The sequence below is a fragment of the Pleuronectes platessa genome, chromosome 2 (genome assembly GCF_947347685.1).
Source record: "Pleuronectes platessa chromosome 2, fPlePla1.1, whole genome shotgun sequence".
Taxonomy (NCBI): Eukaryota; Metazoa; Chordata; class Actinopteri; order Pleuronectiformes; family Pleuronectidae; genus Pleuronectes; species Pleuronectes platessa.
Window position 1 is genome coordinate 4,218,153 of NC_070627.1, and position 21,676 is coordinate 4,239,828.

Genomic DNA, 21,676 nt, shown 5'->3' on the forward strand with positions numbered 1-21,676 from the left:
CTCCCTCCCTTCCCACCTTCCCTCCTCACTCCCTCCCCTCATCCCCTCCTCCCTTAGCTTCCTTACCCTGACAGTCTCGGCCGTAGTGGTTTTTGCAGCACTTCGCGACCCAGACCGGAGACTGACAGACTCTCTTACAGCCCGTTCGGCTGAAAGGATTCGACGGGTAATAACCAAAACGTCTGTAGTTCAGCCTGTTGCGAATCGGACAAGGCTCCACCTTCCCCTGGAAAAAAGCATGAATTACATTTATTTCCACAGTTAATGTTATTTTCCGGATTTTTGGGCAGGGAGGCAGGCCGGTCGTACCGTATCTTGGTGACCGATGGGGCAGGGTGGTGGGAAGAGGCACATGTCACACCTCCCCTGAGACATTTAAAAGACAGTCGGATTCAGTCCACATTCCAACGGAAGGACATTTAAAAAACGACAGCAGTCACACTCGAAACACTGGCACTAATAACATCAGCTGTGGTAGCTGCAGTATTAAAGCCCGCTCACTCCAGTAAAAATTATATTTTAAAACCACAAATCAAGATGATCGGGAGATATTTGGTTCTGTGACATGGGGACAGGATTAGTGGGTGAACTACTGTTGTTGCTGAGCTAACGGCTAACATGCTAGCTCCAGTTATATTTTACATCATTTATTAAAGTTATAAATCTCTGTTATACAGCATGCTCATTAGCTCAGTCACTAATAACAGTCATTGACATTCATTGACTTTGCAAACAAATTTGCAAAAAGTTGCTGTGAAATACGCAAAGAAATATACAATAAGAGTTCAGCGGATTCAATATGACTGTGTCATGTCTGCACGCGAGGAGCATGTGAGCGCACAGCAAAGCAGTCGCACTAATAAAAGTAAAAATAAAAGTAAAAGCATAACTGACGTAAGAAGTTCTGTTTTCAAGGTCGTCGCAGTGCGCTCCCAGGCCGGGTGGCTCCAGTAAATGGTCAATGCCATAGGCCACGCCCTCTATGAAGTTCAGGTGGGACTCCACCCACTTGGCTTGATTTTCATTTATCAATATAGTCCCCTGAAAACACACACACACACACACACACACACACACACACACACACACACACACACACACACACATACACAATAACATTTTTAAAACACAACCAGTGGGAGAGTGCAGGTACATTTTTGTAATTAGATTTTATTGTAATCAACATAGTGATTGCCCCCTGGTGGCTGGCGGCAGTACAGGTTTGAAACAGTGTGTATTGTCTCACCACCAGGGTCTTGTCACAGCTGAATTTGAGGGTGGATCCGTGCATGGTGCGGTACTCCTTGCGATATTTAGTTAGCTGAAGGGTAGAGGTCAACTGCACATACGTACACGCCCATACACACACACACGCACACACACACACATACACACACACACACACACAGGAAATCATGTATGTCCAACATCCAATATTATTTTAGCATATTAATTGTCACAATAATTGATCTTATTTTACCCGTGTCTTTTTCCTACCTTTACGTTACGTATGATGTGAGCCTTCACAGTGGCAGCCAGGACTTCCCGGTGGTCGGGACTGGAGAGCAGACGCTGCTGCTCGGCCGGCAGGGAGCTGAGGGCCTGGTCTGACGGCCAGAACATGGTGAACGGCTGGTGGACGCCCATCTTGAGCACCGGGAGTAGCCCTGCATCCTACAGTGGTAACGATACAGATTACTAGCAGTACTTTCACTTTTCCCAGCACATTTTTTTGACCCAATGTTCATGTAAAGATATCGTATCTATATTAATATTAAACTGAATCGAAAAAAACACCCAACTGCAAACTCCTAACACTGTCAGCGTGGCAGATGCAGCTGTAGAAGAGAAACGTGTTTTACCTCCACGAGTTTGAAGAAGCGGCTGTAGCCATAAAATGCAGCTGCTGTGGTGAAGTTCATCTAAACAGAGAGGGGGTGGGGGGGGTCACACTCTCTGTCTATTAAATCTGATCAATCATCGATAGTTTTAAACTCAAACCCTGTCGGGCTGGAGAGGTGGTTTGTCCTGCAGCTGGTAAGGTGTCAGGAGCGTGTCAATGTGGTGAATGATTCCGTCGTTTGTGGTGTAATCACTCTTCACAATCCTCGATCTGTTGTTGATCCAGACTGAACCCTGCAGGGGGAGACAGACAGGAGAGAGGGACGGGTGAGACAGACAGGTACAAACAAAGATGAGATTAATGGACAATAAAAGGTGAAGACAGGGACAGTTGGACAGACACAGACAGAATAACTTTGCCCTCCCTGTAATCAAATCCACCGCTTAAATCCAAATGTCATTATTTTAAATGCAAGTATGACAGAGCATCGACTGAATCGCTGCTGTTTGGTATAAATGAAAAGAATAAAAAAAGCCAAACAGTGAAACCGTATTTTTTAAACTTGTATTAATATTGAGTTGATAATTCATAGTCTCTCTCATTCCGGTCAGACACCGTGTGTGTTACCTGCTGCACGCTGAAGTGTAGCATGTGTCCCGACAATGAGACGACACGCTCGGTTGTTTTGAGGTCACTCAAGGTCAAACTCTCACAGGCAACAAGGTGGTTAAGGGTCAAGTCAGGGAGACGACCATGTAACCTCCATTCTTCAATCTGCACAGGCGCACACACACACACACACACACACACACACACACACACAGATATCAATGATACACATATCATGCAATAGCAATAGATGTATATTTTAATATTCTTTATTGAAAATACATTTATTGGCAAAACCAATTGTTGCATTAGATTATATGCAAAAAGTAGATACTGTACTTACAATAGTAACATTGTAAATATCCATAACAGGAACAAAGACAGTGACCGGTCCGCCATCATTAAGAGTCCGAGTTTTTGATAACTGAGAAAAAAATTTAAATAACAGAAGAACTTGTGTGACGATGGATCTGAGGTCAGTTTCATGAGGCAAATCAAATCAGGTCCTTTTTAACCAATCGAAGAACTCAAACCAAACAGAATAATTCATCAGTGTGATAAGAACTACACAAAATAAACTTCTTTTGCAAAAATGTATTAGTAGGACATTATTTAATTTTTTTGCTTGGCCAATGCCCATGACCTTTGCTGCTGCCAGCCAACAGGGGGCGATCAAGATGTTGCCGCTTCACATTTGGGGGATATCGTGTGTCCCATCTTTTTACATATTTATAACTACATATATTAATATGAGAAGATTTACCACCAAAAACCAAGATGGCGCCGGACAAAATTCCAAACTCAAGGCTTTAAAACATCAGTTCACAAAGCAATGGCGTCACAGTGAGTTGACACTTTTGTTCAACATAGTAATTCAATGTCCGTGACATATTTGCATATTCGTGACATATTTGCATATCCGTGACATATTTGCATATCCGTGACATATTTGCATATTTGCACCATTGCACAAATTGCACTATTGTTGTTTTATTTTCTCTTCAGCTGTTTTTATATATATTTAGATATATATACTTTATTTTCTATTTTAAATTTTTATATTCTATTTTATTCTATTTTATTCTATTTTATTCTATTTTATACTATTTCTATTTTATTTGTTAGGTTGTAATAACTTGAGCATTGCTATAAGAGAACCTCTGACTCAAGCATTTCACTGCCAGCGACTGCTTAATGTAATTGTTGTGCATTTGATAATAAAAATCTTAGATCTTGAATCTTGAATTAGCATAAATTTTAAACAACCCATCCAATATGTTTACAAAACAGCATCAAATTAGTAAAGTATTTCATTTATGGATTTGAAAGTAAACGACAACAACTCACAGACAGCATTCGGTGGAGGTACTGGTTCTCAGGCGTTCGATACACCTCCTGTAAGACAGACAAACAGACTCCTGTGAAGAGGACAGGTGTGGCAATAGGAGGTCAGAGGCAAGTCCGAGGTCAGAAGTCAGGCGACTCACAAAGAAGGTATTTCCACGACAATCCACTCCGTCGCCAATATGGTCCCTCGTGCAGGTGCAGTTCTTCTGGCCCTCGCCCAAGTACACACAACGAGCATATCTACTGCAGCCACCGTTATTCTGCACACACACACACACACACAATCCCCAAAATGCTGTTAGAGGACACAAATTAAAACACCTTCAATCCACAATCTGCATGTATCACCAGTTGGTTATCTCTATCACATATTTATGTATTGATCCATTACTCTGACTGTGTGGCCGCCCACCAGTACCTTGTGTCCGTTGCATTTGCCTATGCTAACAGCCAGATCTTTCCAAAGAAGTCATTCAGACCTTTCAGACTTGTCTCCATAAAACAAGACAAAAACATAATAGATGAAGAAACAGATGATATGTAGACGTACGGTTCTACAGGGGTTGGCAGCAAAACAATATCTGCCTGATCCTTGAAAGCCCGTTCGACAGTGGCAGGCCGTCTGGAAAAGAAAAGCAAAACAGTCAATTAAACAGTCAGAAAAAAACCTCATCCATCAGGTCTACATTAAGCTGTCTACATTTTAAAATCCACGTGCATCCAGAGATATCCAGCCAGATCATTTTCTTCCTTTCCTTCCTCTTTTGGGCATTCACATTAAAAACATCTGGTACGAAGTGGGACGGAGGGCAGAGCTGAATCATTTCATGCTCAGGACGCTGTCTGACTAAAACAACCTGAATACAGGTTAGTGACAGCAGCTGTGATGTATCATCGGTTATCCACATTGAAGATGTTTGTTCACAGAGAAAAATAGAGACGACAGAAAGTTACCATCTTAATTTCCCTGCCACAGATTGAGCTGTGAACAGGCTAAAGACACAGCCACAGATCCAGCTCTTCTACCCTCCACCAGTGTCCTCCTGCTCTCTGTAGCTGTATTGGGTTTTAATGAGGTCACATTAACCATATCTCATTTATGTATTTGTCTCCTTCTGTCGTCAGTGGAATGAGTATGACACGGTGATTTAATCACGGCCCGTAAACACATGTCAACCAGAATTTGCAAACTGCTGTGCCGCAGTTATAAAATTGTATAAATGCAAAATCTCTGACAAGATCATAAATATAACACATAAAGTGGTTTATACCAACAGCTGTGTTGTGTGTTGGGCTATGTAGAAGTTAAAATGAGTTATCTCTGAAAAAAGTTTGAAGTCAGAACAAGTCCTTCTTAATTTAACTGCTGCACAGCCAACGACCCTAAAGCAGGAACATGAAATCATTGTTTTGGAAAACAATGTTTTCCCTGTATATAATGTATAACACCAAACCATGTTTCTAGCAAAAAAGTAAAAGTCCCTGTGAGAGCTCCAAGGACACTCTCACCCTGTCAAAGTGTTAACGATGAGTTCCCGGGAAAGTGGCAGCCCGCTGTATTCTGATTTGCCATGCCACCGTTTCATTAGGAAGAAATACAAATTTGTACACTCAGAATAACAAGAGATCTCAAAGGTTGTGTTTTCCTCCATTGCTGGATTGTATAGCTGTGTCTCAATTTAACGCTTTTTCACTGTTCATAAAGAAGAAGAAGAAGAAGAAGAAGAAGAAGAAGAAGAAGAAGAAGAAGAAGAAGAAGAAGAAGAAGAAGAAGAAGAGCCGTCAGATGCTATTTGATCTTAACTGCCGCCTCTGGACACTGAGGAGGAAATTAAACCATGAAATCCAGGTTGACCCAGCGTTGGGTCATTTCTAACCCTGTGCACCACGGGAAACTCAGATTTAATTACAGGACAGTGATATCTTACAATGTTGGGACCTGTTCGGATGCAGTCGGCTGACTTGTGGCAGCCTCCATTGTTCACCAGACAGCCATCCAGCTCTGTGAACACAAAATATTTCTTTGTGAAATACACAACTTGTGAATCAGAAAGCTTTGGAGTGGTTGGAAGGTGTATTTGTTTCTTTTCATAGAGCTTGAATGGCACTTTTCCCCCACTCTGTGCTGGACACACACTGTGGACATGAGGAGGAGGGTTCACAGACCTTCAGCTGGACTGGGCTAAGACACTGATGCCCCCTGCAAGGAGGACCAGACCCGCCTTGGGATCAATCAAGTATTTCTGATTCTGATTCTGATGTTATCTTCTCTCAATCCAAGAAGAAAGAGAAAGACAGGATTCCCAAACATGTCAGAGCTTTTTTCCACAAAATATATCATCTTGAGGAACATTCAAGGGCATGAATTTGATAGTGGATATTTTGAGAATTTGCCAGCTCTTGATAAGAGGACTGGAGCTCTAGGCTGGGGCTGTGAGATCAGGGGTCAGGAGTCAGGACTACAAACCCAGGCAGACGACTCCGTCTCCGGTGTACGCCTCTTTGCAGGTACAGGTCCTCACTCCTGCAGACACTTTCACACAGACTGCAAACTCTGAGCATCCACCGTTAGACCTGCTGCACAAATCCAGCTCTGAGAGACAGAGAGAAAAACGTATTCAGATTTGATACATGCACGGGGCACGTCCATGTGTGTGTGTGTGTTTGTTTTTACCTTTGCAGTAGGTCCCATTGCCTTCGTATCCGGCCACACACAGACACGCAGCAGCTCCTCCCTGTGGCCCTGTTATGCAGCTACAGCAGAGCACAAACATGTTTGTCTCATTCCTCCTGAAGCTGCCACTGACGACTCCTGTTGTCTGTGATCATTGTGCTGCGTCATGTAATAAGTCTGGTGATGTTCCCTTCAGTGATGTGAAGCCTGACGAGCGCTGTCACATTGATTTAGCCTGTTCCTCTGTGCCATAGAGCATCACTGGGACACACTGCTGCCCACTGTTGGGTTTCTCCAGGTTAGCGTTCCGTCCTACCTACTATGTAAAATGCCCTAAGATAATTTATGTTATTGTGATTTAGAGCTATACAACTGAATTGAATCACCACAAACACACACTGTTGTATATTTTGACAATGAACTGTATATAAAGATCAACGACACGTCTCCCCTCCATCCTGTTGTACAAAAAAGGTAAACGTGTAGCCCTGGTGGTTGATCCAAATTACAAAAGCATCATTTACTTATTCTTTTTTTTTTTTTTTTTTTTTATTTATTTATTTATACTGTGCAGCTTTAATACTTAATTATTACTTAATAGAATTTTCAGTTATTTATTTATCATTACTATATTATTTTCATTGAATTGTGTAATGTATTGTTGGCATGACCACGTTCATGTGTTCCATAAATTAAGAAAAACATCCTAGGAGGTAGACTGTATATCTTACTCTTAACACATCGTGATGCACAGTATTTTTTGTGGTGTCAATATCTCTATATTTTGTTAATTGTCGTACAGAGTTATGTGATACTCAAGGTACATTTAAAAAAATGACACAAACAGATGATACACAACTCAGCCATTGTCACAACAGGAGGACTTACTTGGCGTTCTCGTCACACACACCTCCACAGGCGTCGTCCTTGATCTCTGAGACACACACACACACACACACACACACACACACACACACACACACACACACACACACACACACACACACACACACACACACACAATGGTTTCAGGTGATAACAAGGAAGAGAAAAACACTCAGTGAGGTGTGTGTGTGTGTGTGTGTGTGTGTGTGTGTGTGTGTGTGTGTGTGTCTGTCTTACCTGCAGAGCAGGATGATCCTTTCCAGCCTTTATAACACAAACACCTGCCGCTTCCTGCTAGACCGTCCTCACACTTCCCATGGTCACAAACACACTCTGCAACAGATACACACACACACACACACACACACACACACACACACACATTAAACAATGATGTATAATACATATGTTCTGTTGTGTAAAAAAATTATTAATCTCAGATTTCTTAGAGTTATCCTCACAGATTTGTAAGCTTTGCTGGTCTGTGAGAATTGTACATTGTTGTGCTGCTTTAGATTGTTTGTCTCAAATCATCCCGTTCCTCCTCTAGTGAGCAGCAGCTCTTAGACTCCATCAGTAAGCCTGCATCTCATTAGCTCAGTTTTGCAGAGAAGAGACATGCACAGACCTTTTTTGCTAAACACCGCTATTTGCATATTTTTTGCCCTCAGGCCGCTGAGCTGTATTTGAGGTTTTCTTCTCTCTGTCTTCATTAAGTCACTTGATTATGTGACTCTGAGTCTGAGATCAAATACCTACAGTTTGTATGTCTTTCTTATCCACTGACAGATTTCTGAGAAACAGATGATTTGGATTTTTTTCCATCCAACGAGCACCAGATAGAGCTCTAGCCTCAAGAAGTCTACTTTTGTGTGTGTGTGGTCAGTTTAACGAAGTAACGGCCCCCTTGTGGCAGAAACACATCACTGCAGACAAGGCTTCAGGGCCTCTCTCTGTGTTGAGGAGTGTCTCTGTCAGGATGAGTGTCCTCACCGGACGAGCAGTTGACTCCGAATCTTCCTGGTTCACAGTCCTCGCATGCGGTGCCGTGGAAGCCCTCGTAGCAGCTGCACTCCCCGGTGCCGAAGACACCGTCCTTACACCGCCCGTTACCGGAGCACCAGCTGCCGACGTCCCCGGGGCACTTGAAGCACTCGTGACCGAAGAAGCCGGGGCAACAGCTGTGATCCTGCAGGACAGACAAATGGTATTATCAGTATTATTTTGGCTTTTATGCCTATTAAGTGTCTATTATGGGGCGGTGTGGCCTAGGGGGTAGAGGGGTCGTTCTCCATCTGGGAGGTTGCCGGTTCAAATCCCACTCTTCCCCATCTGTATGCCAAAGTGTCCTTGGCAAGATACTGAACCCCTAAATGGCCCCTCATAAATGTTGAGTTTACTTATTGTAAGTCGCTTTGGACAAAAGCGTCAGCCAAATGATATGTAATATTATGCAAATGTTTGTTATGGCTTCACCTCAAGGCAAAAAATACCAGGAAACCATCATTGAATTGCAAAATAAAAGAGTTCTCTATATCCAAACTGATCTGTAGCACTGAAGGGTAGTGGTAGTAGCTACAAGTAGCAGCAGCAGTAGAAATAGTTGTTACATCAGCAAACCAAGGGAAACCCTAATGCCCTGTAAACCAATGATGTTTCACAGCCTGGCACCAACTTCCTCCTGGAGCCAATCTGCTTCCTCAGCCTCACTAGCATGCTAGTAACATAGGTTTGTAAGCTATGCAGGTTTGTTAGAGTATCAGCTGAGCTACACCAACGGATAGGAGCGGCACTGGTGGCAGAACGGTCTGTGCATGACCGAGAAATTAGAAACTAGTCCTCTAAAGCGACTTTTTTAAATTTTCAACGTGAACGACTGCAGTAAATCATACTTCATGCACGGCATAGAATTCTGGCTAGTAGCAGTAACAGCAATAATACAATTTGCAGACCAAGGTGGAATGAAGACATTTGATGGCACAGCCTTGCGTCCACTTCCTCCGGCGATTAAAACGCTTCCTGTATTGACAGTTCGACTTCATGTCTGCAGGAAACTGTTCTTGGATCTGTAGTAGAAGGCGTAAGAAACACAACAGATACACACAGTGAGAGCTGTAGAATAAGAAAGGTGCCTACAGAGATACAATATACAACATGCACACTTCAACACTGTGCGATCAAATCAAACTGAATCTTTTCAAACTTCTCTTTGTGAATGCCACAGTGTTTTTGTTAATAAAACTCTGAGGTCATTTTTTTTACAGGTAGATCCTGTATTTTTTTTATGATAGTACTTGGGTATTAATTTTATTGTGTCCACCCTCTTTACACTGACACACGGTTCTTACTGGTTTGAAGCCATATCCGCATCGAGGTGATCCTTTGCAGTCGGTACACCTCCCCTGCAGACAGGGAGAAAGAGAGAGAGAGGGAGTGGTTGGAGTTGAAGCAAAAAACAATACAGCTTGATTGACTTTAATGGGACTAAGAGGAGGCGTGCTCTCTACTGGGTCTTCACAAATGTATGAATATGTGTTTAAATACCCCCTGTAAGAGGAACTCCTTCAAAATTGGGTGGTATTACACTGTGTTCATTTATATTGCTCGTTGCTTTTCTCTTTGAAGCATCAAGTGTCAATAAATGCTTCAGTTTGAGCCATTTGTGCTTCATTGATTGTGCTACAACCTCTGATTTATTATCCACTCTAACCAGCGCTGATGAACTTCTCACTGCTGTGCAGGCATTACACAAATAATCAGGTTAATCCATTCAATCATTCACATGTCCTTCTATTGGCTCTTTGGTCCATCTATCTACTGGTTGTACTGGTTGTCTGTTTATCCATCCATTCATGTGTCCATCTATGTCTCCTACATTATTCATTCATAGAACCATCCCTCCCTCCCTTCTTCCTTACATCGCTGGTCAGGTAGACCTCTCTGCTGCATCTGTTGCGGCGGACTTTGAGGACCTGCGGGAGGACGATGAGGACAGTGTTGTACGTCTCATAGAAGGTGCCTTCAATAGGAACGTTGTTCACCACCGTCTGGAGGATGAGAAACAAATCAGACTCTTTGCTCCGCCCGGCTGTTCGAGATTCACATCCGGTTTGACTTTCACAAATGAGCTCAAATCTGGAAATATTTATAATTATTTATATCAATATAAAAGATAACCGGTGAATGTAAAAACCAACGGTGTTGTCACTGAGCCAACACCCTGGGTGTGTAATGGGTGTGAAGCTACCTGGTTTTTTTCGTTTAGGTGGAACTGGACTTGGTAGTCGTTGCCCAACAAAGTGCTCTTGAGCAAGCCGTCAGACAGCTGGTCAGGGTAGAGCACGCTGCTGTGAATTACATGGTACCTGAACACATCCCTGTCCTGGACAGATACAAAACATACAGACAAAAAGGAAAAGATTCTGTTTTATTGATTTGTTATTGATTTGTGTTATTGATTTGTTATTGATTTGTGTTATTGATTTGTGTTATTAATCCAGTTTTGTTTGTTGGGCCAGCTGTTTCCACTGTTGGGAAAAAACTGGCCAATCCCAGCATGACGTCCTCTTAGTGTGTCAGAGCCAGAAAAATATGTGAATGAGAGGTTTTGTTTTTGCTAATGCTTCTGCGTTGACAGAAAAAAAAGATGTTGATGGGAAAATCCAGCGTTGATTGGTTAAAACAAAAATAACCCCCATCAACCTAGCATCACCTGACCTGGTTTATTCATTTGAATGAGGAGTTTTTGAACTGGCTCATATCATCTGGACCTACCAGGACGGAGGAATTAGTCTCGCTGAGGTGTCGCCTGATGGCGTCGTCCGTGGGTATCAAGATGGTGTTAGCTAACTTATTTAAGCTCTCTGATAAGTTGTACATCTGTGAAAACACACACACACACAAACACACACACACACACACACACACACACACACACACACACACACACACACAGTTTAAAAACAAACCAGGTTTTGAATCGACACACAGGTGACTGCAGCAACAGGTATCTCACCAGAGCGTACTGTCTGAAGAGAGTGAAGTTGGTGGAGGAGTTCAGGAAGCCCATCAGCGGGGGAGGCTCGGGGGGGAATCCTGACATCGGTAGTCGCAGTATCTGATCACATCCAAATTAAACTTTACCTCGCAGATAATCAGATTGAATCCATCTAAATAAGATACCCTGTCCGGAAATACACCTGTTCCACCATATTAGTTCTGGTTCTGTGGTGAAAGTTTTCCTGTTAGGAAGGTGACACTCACCTGGTCTATGACGTGAATGTAGCCATTTGTTGCCGGTAGGTTGCGTTTGATGATGGAGGCGTTTCCAATTTGAATCTCCTGGAACAAAATAAGCCAAAGCTCTATGGTTATGAAGATGGTTGCATGGGGGCTCGTTAGAGGGCTTGAGGACATGGTGCTGTTACTTGCATGAAAGTTGGTAAAAAACTAGCTGCATGTCAGACACAGATATCACATTCTTACGCCGCTGCTGTTGCTGATCTCCCAGGAGGTGAGAGGGTTTAAAGTGGGCAACCGGCTTCCCACCAGTGCCTCCAGATCCTCCATCAAGTAGATCCCTGGCAGGATGTGGGCCCTGCAACCAGGAAGAGCAAGAGGAACACAGACTCACAACACACGGCAAGATGATTCACCTCCTCTGAACCACAATACTGCATTGCTTTTAAGATCCTGCTCCTCACCTTGAAGTTCCTCTATACCTTTCTGAACTGCTGTAGATTGCCCCCCCCCCCCCCCGCACCCTTCTTCTTCCATCCACCTCACTGTACCACCTGCCCGTTTAACAACCATGGAATCTACAGCCTTCAGCCGCTCTGCCACCCGACTCTGGAACCCTCTACCACCTGACATTCTTAACATTGACTCTCTCTCCATTTTTAAGTCTCTTCTAAGAAACTCATCTTTTCAAACTGGCATATTTAGTTCGGTTCTCTTGCATGTTTCATTCACTGCTCATTTTATTCATAAGATGTTTTTATGATACACAGTTTTTCCACACTGTGTCATCAAATCAAACTGAATCTTTTCAAACTACCTTTTGTGAATGCCACAGTGCGACTCATTTTCTTCATAAGATGTTTATGATACACAGTTTTTAAAAGCATCATTATTATTATTAGAAACAGGAAAATTATTATATCAAGATATTAGTGCGTGAGGTGACTTACCGCAGGAAGTGAGGCAGGTGGTGACGACTGTACCAGAACGAGGTTTCATGTGAAGTCATGTTATTCATTGCTTGTTCTGACGGAACCAACACTGTCAGGTTCCCACCGCTTAGCTCCTGAAGAACAGCAGGACAAAACTAACCACACACAGACACACACACACACACACAAACACCCACATTAACAATGATGTAGATTTGTTAACCTCGCAGATGTATTAGCCTGAAAAGCATGTTAGCATCATAGCTTTGTTAGTGGTGAAGATTTGAGTCTGGTGCCTCCTCACAATAATCCGTATGTGGAAAAGGAACATCAGTTGGTTCAGGTCCATTTCCTGCAAACACACACAGCTATTAAAGTAATGAATGTCATTTTAACCCACAAAGGAAGTTATGTTTTCATTGCTGTTTGTCTGTCCGTTAGCTGGATTATGCAAAAAAACGACTCAGCCTGCATTACGCTGATGTGAACAGTCACCTCCAGTAACGATCCATAGCAGATGGTCCCATCTCCAGCGAAGCCTTCAGGACAGGTACAGTTGCGAGTGCCGTTCATCGCCTTACACTTTGCCTGACATGGTGTAAAAGCAGCGAGGGATCACCGGGGATTTTCACTCATTACAGAAATAAATTCTGAATCTTAAGATGAAGCAGAATCACAACCTTGCAACCTGTCCGAGTTAGTTCACAGTTAACTTCTATCACAGTTAACTTACTGACTAACTGACAACTACCTTCTACGGAAGAATGACCATAAACTGTGGCAGAGATGGATTGCCACGCCTCTTAAATTATTTTTTATTTTTTTATGATGATGGTTTTAATATCTTATTTTTTGACAAAAGTATAAAAACCTACATTTATGGGTTGGACATGGGCTCATAACCCCAACCAGTGTTTTGAACCATTTTGGACCTGGCAGTGCTAATGCTTCAGTAGAGTCAACTGCTGGAGACAACTCTGACCTTTTTACATTTGGAAAATTCAACATCCTCGAATCAGAGGCGGCTGAAGCCCCGCCCACCTGTTACTGCACTCAATTTCAAATCCATGGTGAAGCTATAACTCTAAACCACCACATCATCATTCACAAGACGTTTCTGTGGCAGAAGTTTGTCCTGATCCCGGAGTCGCTCACAGCTAGACAACCTTGAAGCTAATTGCTGTGTTTTATGCGTGTGTGTGTGTGTGTGTATATTTGTGTGTGTGTGTGTGTGTACCAATTCATGGCAGCCTCCGTTGTTTTTGCGACAGGGGTTGATCAGGTCACACACAATCCCGTTGCCCATGTAACCTGTTTTACACACACACTCACTCTACAGTCACACAGTGAGACACACACAAACAAAGTTCTTAACAGTCCTTTAAAGAATGTACGGCCACAAAGCTGATTCATAGATTGTTCATACTAGATAGATAATACTACTACCACCAATAAGAAGAAGAAGAAGAAGAAGAAGAATAAGAAGAATAAGAATAATACGATTTATGAATGACTGTTTCAAAGAAAGCTACAAAGCGAATTACAATGTACAATGTACGAAACTTAAATTATGACAGAAAAGTATTAACTTTAAGTTTGATGAACTGACCTGCCCGGGTCCCAAGTGGTTACAGTTGGCATTGGGGCTGCAGCCGCCTCGACTCTCCAACTGACAGTTGTCGATCTCCACACACACTTTGCCGTCACCTGTCCAGCCCTCGACACACACACACGACATGTTACCTGGACCCACGTACACACAGTCGGCCTGTAGGGAAGCAGAGAGAGGACATGCTAGAAATGCAGTTTGACAGCTTTGAATCCAAGTCCAAGTTTAGGTATAAAAATCACACTTGACAAACTGCCAGTTTGACAATGTTGATATTCAATATCTGCCATTTTAAACTGAACAGAGCTGATCCAGGTGCAGCAAGTACACCCGTCACGTAGAATTTCATCAGCAGACAAACGCCTAAATGCCAGGTGAACTTCTCACTTTGTAATAAAAATGTCAGAATGAACACTGAACAGACACAGAACCTCTTCTCTCCAGCTCAAGAGAGGCCGGTGATTCATCCAAACAGGGCACGTGAACCTGCTTTACCAGCTTAAAGGGGGCATATTATTTCTAGGTCAAATAGAATAGGTCAGATGAAAATATTAAGAATTCCAGGGAGCTTAAACAAACACCAGCACACTTACATTGGTGTCGCAGCCTCCTCGGTTGCTCTTCAGGCAAAGATTGATGGGAGAGCAGGAGTGACCGTCACCCTCGTATCCATCCCTACACACACACCTGAGGCAACACACACAGATTCATGGGTTGGTTCTAACACAATCAGGTTCAGGTAACAACAGGAGAAACTACCGACAACACATGCTTTTATCCAAAGTGGCTTCTAATTGCTGCATTCAACATCCATGAGGGGCCATTCTGGGGTTCAGCATCTTGCCCAAGGACACTTCGGCATGTGCTGGGACTAAACCTGACTAAGCGTGCCTGCACAGTGTAATGCACATACGTGGTTTGCAGTCCTGTGTGTGTACAGTACGCGTGGATGTGACAGTGCTCCTGCAGCCCGTCAGAGTTACAGGGCGTGGCCATCTTGTCACAGCGGTCCCCAGAGTATCCTTCATAACAAGTTCCTCTTCGACAAACACCCCCACTGCCTGGACGGTTATCACACAGGCCGTGGACACACCGACACTCTGAAGACACAAGCACACACACACACACACACACACACACACACAAACACACACAATAGCAGAACAATGAAACACAAGGCAAAATACATCATTAAAAAAGTGTAATAACTAAATAACTAACTGACAGCAAAACACAGTACAATATATAATAGAAAATTATGATTCAGTTAAACTAATGTTAGATTTCTTTAGAATGGAGCAGCTACTCATGACAGACAATCGTCACCTAAGGAATAATTGTATTTCCATCTGTGATTTCCTCAGGTTTCCTTTAGCGCCACCATGAGGTTGACTTTTGGGGTTTTATTCGAAATGTCTCAAGAACTATTGGATGCATTAATGTGTCCATGAGGAGCTGAATTACCCGACTATGGCCCACTGTATTGAAGCTGTCCCTCAGAACGCTGCCACGACTCGACTGTGGCGGCGTGAGTGGCCCAGACCTTCGTATTTTTTTCTATATGTGGCCCTCAGGATAAAAAGTTTGGACAGCCCTGCATTAAAGCAACTGGGGGAAATCAATGCAGCCATTTCTACACATTCAATCAAACACCAGGAACAGCTGAAGCATCGATTTGATCCCTGATGGGTTCGGGCTCTGAAGACACAAGGGGCTCAGTATCGATCTGTGGACACGAGTCCCAGGCTGTGAAGACGAGGAGACCCGCGGCTGTTACCTTCGTCACAGTTCTCCCCGTGCTTGGATGGATCCGAGCAGATGTGGCAGGCGAGCCCCTTGAAGTTTGACTGACAGCCGCACGAGCCATTCCCCTGGATACCGTCAAAGCACTGCATGTGGTGAAATAAATAAACAAATAAATGTAAGTGAAGCAAAATCACTTGAGAGACAAGACTCATGTGACCCAGTTGTTTGCTTGTTGCTCACCACTCCTTTGTCATAGCAGGGATTCTGGAATCCTCCAATGCAGGGTTTACAGTCTGGACCATAGAAACCCTTACAACACTCCGCTACCTGTTATACACACACACACAGACACAGACACACAATGTTCAGTATAAATAAGGCTCCTGATGCAGGTTCTGGTGTTTCCACTCTCACCTGTTTGGTGGTGTTGCAGTACTTAGCGCAGCCGAGACTCTGTTTGTGTGCCAGAGTAGACGCGAGGTAAAAACAGCCGGTCTGATGTTTGTCCTGGAGATACAGAGGTAAATCATTATGTGCATGAAAGACAAGGAAATACATGTTTTAATAGACAATGTGAACAACTTCATGCTCGGAATGGCGTCCACCGAAATAATAGACGCAATATTCTGTACGTAATAGACTGAAAACAAGAGTTAATCAATTCTTATTGTTATCAATCAATCGAATTTGATTTGTATAGCCCATATTCACAAATCACAATTTGTCTCATAGGGCTTTAACATGGTGTGACATCCTCTGACCTTAACCCTCAACACGAGAAAAGAAAAACTGCTGAAAACCCTTTTGACAGGGTAAAAACACAGAGGTTATATGTTAAAATACTCTCAAAGTTGATCCTTACATGTAAAATGTAGGGTTTAATAAATGAAAATCTATGAGTAGCTGAGTTTTGTGCAGAGTACAGAGTAGGACGAGCGTTAAAAATGTTTTATGTTTATGACGCCAAGTGTAATCTGTGCTTTCACGGGTATAAATAGCATATGACATCACTGTGACTCCATCGAACACTCAGACCTTTAACACAAACCATTAATACCAGCAGTCACATCGTTCCCTTGAGCACAAGCTTTCACCTTATTCATGAACTACCAAACCCGGTGCATAAATCTATATATACACAGTACGAAGATCTCAGGGGGGAATTGAACAGAATAGAAATGATGTTGCAGTAACAATGACGTATTTTACCATCTCTGTGCTGCCAGCTGGACATTCTGTCTCATAGAGGTAACTGCAGTGAACACACTCACCCTGAAAAACACACAATCACACACATACGTTAATAACACTTTCACAATCTGTCCTTTTAACGTCAGCATGAGCTTTGAAGACATCACACATCTGGTCGATGCTGAAAGGATTTTGACATGGTTACACAATCCTTGATAGATGTGCTCACTTCATCATCACCTGCTTTCGCTGCTCCAGAATATGAAGCACAGACCTTGACCTTTATGTTCACTAGAGTTGACCCCGAGGCAGCTCTAGCTGTGAGGTAATGCAGCTGTATTTATAAGTGTTTATAAATAAAAACATGTAGTTGAGATCTTGATTTATTGCAAAAAGAAAACTGCTTTGGAGATTAGACTTGATTTTATGAATTTTTTTAATCGATGAAACCGCCCTTTTTGTGCAATGGAAACAGATTCGGTGAATAATTGTCGCCTTGAGTGGCATTTAAATGTCACTTATTTAAATGCCACAGTTATTTTTGCTCTGGGAGACAAAATATCAGGCGTGTGTGGACCAATGAGGATTCTGCAAACGAATCAACGAAACAAACGTAGTGTCCGTGTCATCGAGCCGCTTGTTAAAACATGCTGCATAGGTGGAGGCTTCATCTCAACAAGCCCTCTTCTTCTGCAGTGGTAAAATGGCCTTCATCTGTTGAGTTAGCACCACCTACTGGTTATCTTGATGAACCAACATCTAATAATCGCATGACGTAGAGCCCTCGGGCTTCTCACCACGGTGATCTTGTAATCGATGATGTCACAGCGGTGAGGCAGGATGGGGAGGATGGAGGGCGGGTACAGCAGCCCGTCAATCATATGGATGATCCCATTGGACGCCACAATGTTGGTGGTCACAAGTCGGACGCCCTTCTCCCCCAGCAGGATCTCACCCTGCAGGAGAAAGCAGGAGGGTCAGGCAGTGCCAATGGAAACTGAGAATGTCTCCTGTGAATTAATCATGACAATTAACTGAAGAACTAATCAGAGACACTTACATTGTTGGACACAGAAATGGTGACGATCTGATTGGCCATCGTCAGAATCTTAGGAAGAGAGGACAACTCGTCGACGGTCAGCTACACAGAGACAAAAAGGATCAAATACAACTTTTAGGGTTTCAAAAAAAACAACAACATCCTAACATGTTAACTTCATTATTGTTAGAGCCACAACCCTTAGTGGAGTTAAAACTGTAACGTTTCTCCTGAAGGTGGCACAAGAGCAGAGGTAAGAGTTTTCTAAAGGATATGCTCACAACCTTTTCTTAATTAAAAGACTCTCTCGGTTTCATCAGGTTTAAGCAAGTTAAATTTAAGAACTTTTAACACCAAAATGCACAGAATTAAAGACCTTTGTGAAGTATGACACATATGAACGAATTACTTTGCACTTCCTCATAATTGAAGATAAGGTGAGGTAGTGGAGTGACGGTCAAAACTCCACGTTATCTCTCAAACTGCAGACAGAGAGAGTTTCCCCACAGCCGGGCTGAGTGTGCTGAGATAAACTCTGACGGGGTGTTGTTAGACTCAGTTTCAGGTCAGTCTGGTTTCTTTTATTACAGCGTGCTAAAATTCCCTGAAAAGTCCCTGATCTGTATAAATTGTGTGTATATTTTGTGCACGTCCTCTGAAACCTTATTAGGAGACAAAAAAGGCAAAATAGAGCAAACCTTTTCCTAAGAGCTACATTCTCACAACCTCCTCCATCGTCTGCGCTGCCCTCTAGTGGATGTATTGAATAACCACCATGCCAAAGTAAAGGATGCTTGGAAGCATGTGGGCAGTGATGAGATATCTCACTGGGAACCATCGTGTTGAGTAGAAGGCAAAAGGAAAGAAAGACGCAGAAGAGGAACCGATGGATTGTTGGAGGAAGAGTTTGGACGGGGGGGTCTTACCACAGCCTTGGAGTAAACGTGGTGTCTGAGGAGTTCCTGAAGTTTAGGTTTGGCCTTAAAAGAAGAACAGAATTCATCATTGGCTGGTTTTTACATAGAATAATGACATTACTGAGACGTTATAAATATTAAACTAAGTATTTTGAAACAGCTTTTAAAGATTTACATCTTCAGCAGGAACTGACAAAGTTTCAGATTTAGAATAAAAATGAGAAAAATTAAATATCAGCAGGCTCCACCCTTTAATCCACCTGGATGATATTTACTTTAACCACAAATAGATTAAAAACTGAAGAATGAATGAGACGTGACTCTCTCCTTGTGTCCTTACATCATTCAGCATGTACAGGATGCTGCCGTCTCGTGCCAGATCCACCGCCTGGTTGGTGGGAACAAACACCGTCAGGGGCCCAGGACCCCGCAGAGGAGGGGGCGACCCGCAGTTCTACAAACACACAAACATGTCACTTCGGATTAGAACCACGGATTTAGCACAGATTCCTGTTTAATGCCAGTTCCCTAGTGGTTCCTGCTGCTATGGCGGCCAACCTTCTATTTGTCTCACATGTGCAGTTTGTAATAAGAAGCTTTACCATCCAAAATGTTTACCAGCATGTTGATCTCAGCTTTTAATGTCTAGCAAACAAACGTTTATTCAGGAGAAACAGTTTCTTGAATACGTCGTCTCCAGCTGATTTGTTTAAGACAAGAATATGAACATGTCCTTTATATGCACATGATGGAGAGCATACAGTGCTGTGCTGAGGTTTTATGCACTTTGAGATGATGAGATTCTTAGCAATCACACAACACCATCAGGGACTTGTCCCAAATTCATTCTGAAGCATGATGACAAGCCCAAGGGAAGGACGGCCCAGCTCTGATGGGAGGTGGGAACTCCTCCCAGAAGTCTCTGTCTGTCTGTGGCTCACATGTCTCGGGAACTGTTCGTCTTATTGGCTTCACACTTGGTACGTGTAACATCTTACATAAGAGTAGATACATTTAATGTTTAATTGTCTTGTTACTGTTTTTCTTTGTTCTGAATTGTAATGGAGCAGAAGAAGCAGGAGATAGAAATACAGAAAACTGCTTTTGACCAATAAAGTTTGATTTCCTCTCATGTTGAGATAAAAACTTATATCTGTGCGATGTTACCAGCCTGAACAAAACACTCACATCAACCAGAGACAGCCAGCGGTTGTATTTTCCATCCTTAGTCAGAATCTCTCCGATCGTCTTATCAGCAAACTGGACAGAAGGAAAAAGAGGAAAGAATTCAAATCACTATTCACTCAGACCAGGGGTCAGAAACGAGGTTCGACCTTTGAGTCAGATTATTCCCACAGGATGATAAATAGTCAAGTAATTGAACCATATGGATTAGTGTTACTTTTGAGCACAACTAAAAGGTTTCATTAAACATGGGCTTGACAGTTTTACTGAAGCATTTAGTTTGAACTGTTTGTCTCAATACGATATATATCAGTTCTGTGTAGATGTTGTAATTTGTGTCATCACAGAGTTTTCCACGTTGTGTTAAATAGCTCTTGAACTCACCTGTTCGTCACGAGGTGACCGATCAGACAGAGGGATTGTGATTGGCCGGTCAATGATGTGGATGATCCCATTGGCTGCTGGCAGGTCCTCCTGGAGGACAGTGTATGGTCTGCTGGGGTCTTCCATCAGGATGAACCTCTGCAAAAACAAGGACACACGCATTTAACAAATATGAGCACAATAACTGACGACAAGTCACATTAAGAATTCCACAGAGAGTCGACACCTTCACTGGACGGACCTCTTCAGGAAAGCATTAAAAAGGTCACTGAAAGCTGCTTATTCAATCATGGGCTGAATGGATGAACAGATGAATTTCTACAGCAGACCCACATCTTAAGATACTTCACGAACCCACAGTAAAACAGGCAATGTTGTCCAAGGCACAGGCCTTTGTCATTTGAGGGAAATGCAGCCGCCTCACATTATAACCAGCAAATCATATCTTTACTACAGTTACTGCCCTCCAGCAACCAGTGGGGTTTCAGTCCCTCCCGGTTTTACTGACATATTGCATTCACAATAACATGAGGTCACTGTGACCTTCGATCACTGGAATCTAATCTAAATTAATCTGTGAATCTAAGTGAAGCTTTTCATCAAATTCAAATAGATTATCTAGAGAAGTTCCTAATATAACATGCTCACACAGTTTTTTTGTGAAGTCACAGTGATCTTTGAACACTATCAGCTTCTCCTTGAGTCTCAGTGAGTGTTTGGAGCAGATGTGATGAGATTTCACACAGATGTTCCTGATATATCATGTTCACAGGAAAAAAAGGCTCACCGTGACCTTTGACCCACAAAATATAATCAGTTCATCTTTACTAACTCATTAAAAGAGAATGTTTGAATCATATTTGAAGAAGTTTCCTGAAGGAATTCTTGAGCTATTGTGTTCACAACAATAGGATTGATGGAAAGACGGATAACCTTAAAGCATAATGCCTCCCACCACTGGCTGTTGCTGGTAAAAATATAAATATGAGGTAATGGAAATTCATGCAGTAATGTATACATATAGACCACGCTCTACATTTTGGTTAAACTGTTATTGACTCATTACTCCTGCATTA

At 42.7% G+C, this 21,676-nt stretch overlaps 1 protein-coding gene across 1 annotated transcript in view; it reads right to left on the reverse strand.

The window, feature by feature from the left end:
• stab1 (stabilin 1) overlaps positions 1-21,676 on the reverse strand; it is a 46,641-nt gene that overhangs the window by 13,385 nt on the left and 11,580 nt on the right. The window contains exons 13-55 of the mRNA XM_053411428.1: positions 20,601-20,738; positions 20,220-20,291; positions 19,372-19,485; positions 19,041-19,094; positions 18,136-18,216; positions 17,873-18,031; positions 17,094-17,156; positions 16,299-16,391; positions 16,125-16,211; positions 15,916-16,027; positions 15,052-15,238; positions 14,732-14,825; positions 14,139-14,297; positions 13,767-13,862; positions 13,025-13,117; positions 12,834-12,881; positions 12,548-12,684; positions 11,844-11,955; positions 11,622-11,699; positions 11,374-11,475; positions 11,133-11,237; positions 10,606-10,740; positions 10,277-10,405; positions 9,707-9,760; positions 9,311-9,424; positions 8,352-8,547; positions 7,596-7,691; positions 7,362-7,407; positions 6,474-6,553; positions 6,267-6,392; positions 5,728-5,801; positions 4,350-4,421; positions 3,940-4,059; positions 3,800-3,847; positions 2,796-2,876; positions 2,471-2,617; positions 2,002-2,136; positions 1,863-1,922; positions 1,498-1,674; positions 1,247-1,339; positions 895-1,041; positions 310-366; positions 67-226 (exon numbers count right to left, since the gene is read on the reverse strand). Of these exons, the coding sequence (XP_053267403.1) occupies positions 67-226; positions 310-366; positions 895-1,041; positions 1,247-1,339; positions 1,498-1,674; positions 1,863-1,922; positions 2,002-2,136; positions 2,471-2,617; positions 2,796-2,876; positions 3,800-3,847; positions 3,940-4,059; positions 4,350-4,421; positions 5,728-5,801; positions 6,267-6,392; positions 6,474-6,553; positions 7,362-7,407; positions 7,596-7,691; positions 8,352-8,547; positions 9,311-9,424; positions 9,707-9,760; positions 10,277-10,405; positions 10,606-10,740; positions 11,133-11,237; positions 11,374-11,475; positions 11,622-11,699; positions 11,844-11,955; positions 12,548-12,684; positions 12,834-12,881; positions 13,025-13,117; positions 13,767-13,862; positions 14,139-14,297; positions 14,732-14,825; positions 15,052-15,238; positions 15,916-16,027; positions 16,125-16,211; positions 16,299-16,391; positions 17,094-17,156; positions 17,873-18,031; positions 18,136-18,216; positions 19,041-19,094; positions 19,372-19,485; positions 20,220-20,291; positions 20,601-20,738 (4,531 nt within the window). The remainder of the gene's footprint in view (positions 1-66; positions 227-309; positions 367-894; positions 1,042-1,246; positions 1,340-1,497; positions 1,675-1,862; positions 1,923-2,001; positions 2,137-2,470; positions 2,618-2,795; positions 2,877-3,799; positions 3,848-3,939; positions 4,060-4,349; positions 4,422-5,727; positions 5,802-6,266; positions 6,393-6,473; positions 6,554-7,361; positions 7,408-7,595; positions 7,692-8,351; positions 8,548-9,310; positions 9,425-9,706; positions 9,761-10,276; positions 10,406-10,605; positions 10,741-11,132; positions 11,238-11,373; positions 11,476-11,621; positions 11,700-11,843; positions 11,956-12,547; positions 12,685-12,833; positions 12,882-13,024; positions 13,118-13,766; positions 13,863-14,138; positions 14,298-14,731; positions 14,826-15,051; positions 15,239-15,915; positions 16,028-16,124; positions 16,212-16,298; positions 16,392-17,093; positions 17,157-17,872; positions 18,032-18,135; positions 18,217-19,040; positions 19,095-19,371; positions 19,486-20,219; positions 20,292-20,600; positions 20,739-21,676) is intronic.